This window comes from Trachemys scripta, chromosome 6 (genome assembly GCF_013100865.1).
Source record: "Trachemys scripta elegans isolate TJP31775 chromosome 6, CAS_Tse_1.0, whole genome shotgun sequence".
Classification (NCBI taxonomy): domain Eukaryota; kingdom Metazoa; phylum Chordata; order Testudines; family Emydidae; genus Trachemys; species Trachemys scripta.
Genome location: NC_048303.1, coordinates 65,907,601 through 65,911,203, shown reverse-complemented (window position 1 = coordinate 65,911,203; position 3,603 = coordinate 65,907,601). Strand labels below are relative to the sequence as shown.

Below are 3,603 nucleotides of genomic sequence, written 5' to 3'. Positions count from 1 at the left end.
GTAGATATTGCTATGTCCATGGAAGAGTTTTTTCCGTTGACATAGCTACTGCCTCTTGGGGTAGCTCAAACATGCAGCCCACGTGCCCCCCCCCCGGCCTGGTATTAGAAAATAATTGTTTAGAAATGCATAGGAGTGGGCAAACTACACCCGCAGGATTGCCGTCCTCGACCCCGCGCCGCTCCCTGAAGCGGCTGGCATGATGTCCCTGCAGCCCGGGGGTGGGTGGGTGGGTGTGTGTGTGGCAGAGGGCTCCGTGTGTTGCCCTGGCTTCCAGGCCCCCCCCCCCCCCCCCGCAGCTCCCATTGGCCAAGAATGGGGAACCACAGCCAACGGGAGCTTCGGGGGAGGTACCTGGAAGAGGGGCAAGCAGCGTGCGGAGCCCTGCGTCCCCCCTCCCGCAGGGGCTGCGGGGTCGTGGTTCCAGCTGCTTCGCGGAGCGGAGCTGGGGTCAGGGCAGGCAGGCAGCCTGCCCTGGCCCCGGTGTGCGCCGCTGCCCCCCCCAGAGCCGCTTTAGGTAAGCGGCTCTGGGACAGAGCCCGAAGCCCTCCTGCACCCCAACTCCCTGCCCTGAGCCCCCTACCTGCACCCCAACCCCCTGCCCTGAGCCCCCTGCTGCACCCCAGCTGCCTGCCGCACCACTCACTCCTGCACCCCAACTCCCTGCCCTGAGCCCTCTGTCGCACCCTGCACACCTCCTGCAGTCCCTGCCCTGAGCCCCCTGCCTCACCCTGCACCTCAACTCCCTGCCCTGAGCCCCTGCCACACCCCTCCTGCACCCTCTGGGGGCAAGGAGGGGCGGAGTTGGGGTGGGGACTTTGGGGAAGGGGTTGGAATGGGACCAGGGAACGGGTGGGAAGAGGCAGGGAAGGGGCCTCATGGAAGGGGTGGAGTGGGGCAGGGCCGGGGGAAGCGAGGGGTGTGTGTATCAGTGATGCGGCCCTCAGGCCAATGAACTAGTCCTCATGGTAATTTGAGCTTGAGACCCCTGACCTACACTGATGAGAGAACCTCTCCTGTCAAGTGTATGTAGCATCGTCACTAAGCACTAGAGCAGGGCTGCTGCAGCACTGCAAGTGGACACAAACCCTTGGTGTTTGTAAAGCCACAATCCTTTTCTATTCTGAATTGCTCCTCAAAACTTATTTCTGCTGTGTCACCATTTAGTGAGTTAATTCACCAGTCCAATGTAGTTATTTAAGGGAACCATCCAAACACCTGCACTGAGTAACCATGACATCATATTTCTGTAACCCTTGTCTTATCTGCCTTCCCCCTTATCTCCCAGCTGCTGTGCTCCATGTCAGATTAGACCAGTGGCTCTCAAACTGGGGGTCATGGCCCCAAAGTGGGTCTGGGGTCACCAGGACTAGTTTAGACTTGCTGGGGCCCAGAGCCAAAGCTCGAGGGTTTCAGTGGTGGGGCTCAGGTTACAGGCCCCCTGCCTAGGGCTGAAGCCCTTGGGCTTCAGCTTTATCCCCCTCCCCTCATCCAGAGCTGTGGGGGTCAGGCTTTGGTCCCCCAGGGTCATGTAGAAATGTTTGTTGTCACAAGGGGGTCATGGTGCAATGAAGTTTGAGAACCCTTGGATTAGACCATAAACTCTTTGGGGCAGGGACTCATTTATACTATGTGACACTGATACCTTTGGGTGTTGATCCTGTAACATTATAACAGAAGCTGGGATGTGGGGAATACCCTGCCTCCTGGGACAAGGGGCAGGTGGATTATTTTGTAACCATTTTCCTTTACTTGGGACTGTTGCTAAAAGACACACAAAAAGAATCAGGGAGACATCCTACTAAAGGTCCATGTCTACCTCTATTGTTCCTATGCTCCCTTCCGGCACCCCACGCCCTGAGCTACCCCCTACCTGAGCCCAACACCCTCCTGTCTCCCCGTGCCCCCCGCCAGCGCCGCCCCGCCATCTCATCAGCCCCTAGCCCAGCTCCACCGTCTCACCCCACCCCCGCCGGGCTCCCCTTACCGGAGCTGGTGCCGGCGCCGGCAGGGTACGGCTCGTCGTTGAGGCCGACTCCCCCGAGGGGGGTTCCGGCCGGCCCGGCCCCGTACTGCGGGGTCCTCTCCCCCCAGTGCAGGTTGCGGCTGCCCGGGATGTCGGGGGGACTGGAGACCCAGTGGCTCAGGTCCGAGGAGGAGCTGTAGAGCTTGGCCCCGGGGCCCGGCTCCTCCCGGCCGCCCCCCCTGTAGCCCAACCCATCGAAGCCCTCAGGGCGCCGCGGCTGCATCGGGGAGCGCGACGGGGACGCGGGCGCTGCAAACTGCCGCGAACAACAGCAATACAGGAACCCGGTGCTGCCGCCGCTCAGCATCTACTTCCGGGTCGGAACCGGAATCCGACGCCCTGAAGCCAGGCAGCAGCCACTGGGAGTCACATGATCATGGAGCTGGGTGCTGCGCTCTGATAGGCCACTAGGCATCTCCGACCCGGCCGCCCGCAGCTCTGGTGTCCTACTGGGCCCGTGGGGGTGGGGGTGTAGGTTGCACTGAGTGTCTATCTCCCTGGGTGGGTCTCTGCTCGCTCTCAGGGGCTGGGGAAGGCAGTAGAGGCCTTGTGCGTGCTTGGGAGTCGGCTCTAACTCAGGCACCAGTGTAGATAGGCAAAGGTAGCTTTGCAGCGGTTGTGCCCTCACCCTCTTTTCCAGCAGGTTTAAATTCCAGCGGTGCTTCCTCTTCCGCAGTTGGAGTTTGTTGCCCTGTAGTTGATCACTGTGGCTCAATCCCAGACATAGACAAAGCCTAATTAGCCTCTCTACCCTATTGCAGATGGTTAGGGTAAGCAGATGTTCTCATTTTATAGAGACAGTCTGATATTCAGGGCTTTTTCCTATGTAGGTACCTACCCCCAAACCCTCAGTCCCAGCAATTTTTCACACTTGCTATTTGGTCAGCCTAGTAGCATAACATAAGAATAACAGGAGTACTTGTGGCACCTTAGAGACTAACAAATTTATTAGAGCATAAGCTTTCGTGGACTACAGCCCACTTCTTCGGATGCATATAGAATGGAACATATATTGAGGAGATATATATACACACATACAGACAGCATAAACAGGTGGGAGTTGTCTTACCAACTCTGAGAGGCCAATTAATTAAGAGAAAAAAAACTTTTGAAGTGATAATCAAGCTAGCCCAGTACAGACAGTTTGATAATAAGTGTGAGAATGGACTCCTCCGGACGGTCGAAACAACAGACTGGATTTCTACATAGATTGCTTCCGTCGACGTGCAAAGGCTGAAATTGTGGAAAAGCAACATCACTTGCCACATAACCTCAGCCATGCTGAACACAACGCCATCTACAGCCTCAGAAACAACCCTGACATCATAATCAAAAAGGCTGACAAAGGTGGTGCTGTCGTCATCATGAATAAATTGGAATATGACCAGGAGGCTGCTAGACAGCTCTCTAACACCACATTCTACAGGCCATTATCCTCTGATCCCACTGAGGATTACCTAAAGAAACTACACCATCTGCTAAAAAAAACTCCCTGACAAAGCACAGGAACAAATCCGTACAGACACATGCCTAGAACCCCGACCAGGGGTATTCTATTTGCTACCCAAGATCCATAA

General features: G+C 56.5%; 1 protein-coding gene across 1 annotated transcript in view; it reads right to left on the bottom strand.

The window, feature by feature from the left end:
- Window positions 1-2,338, bottom strand: part of SLC25A46 (solute carrier family 25 member 46) — a 41,057-nt gene extending 38,719 nt beyond the window's left edge. Inside the window, exon 1 of the mRNA XM_034773980.1 lies at window positions 1,988-2,338. Coding sequence (XP_034629871.1) covers window positions 1,988-2,333 — 346 coding nt within the window. The 5' untranslated portion in view covers window positions 2,334-2,338. The remainder of the gene's footprint in view (window positions 1-1,987) is intronic.
- Between the last annotated feature and the right edge of the window lie 1,265 nt (window positions 2,339-3,603).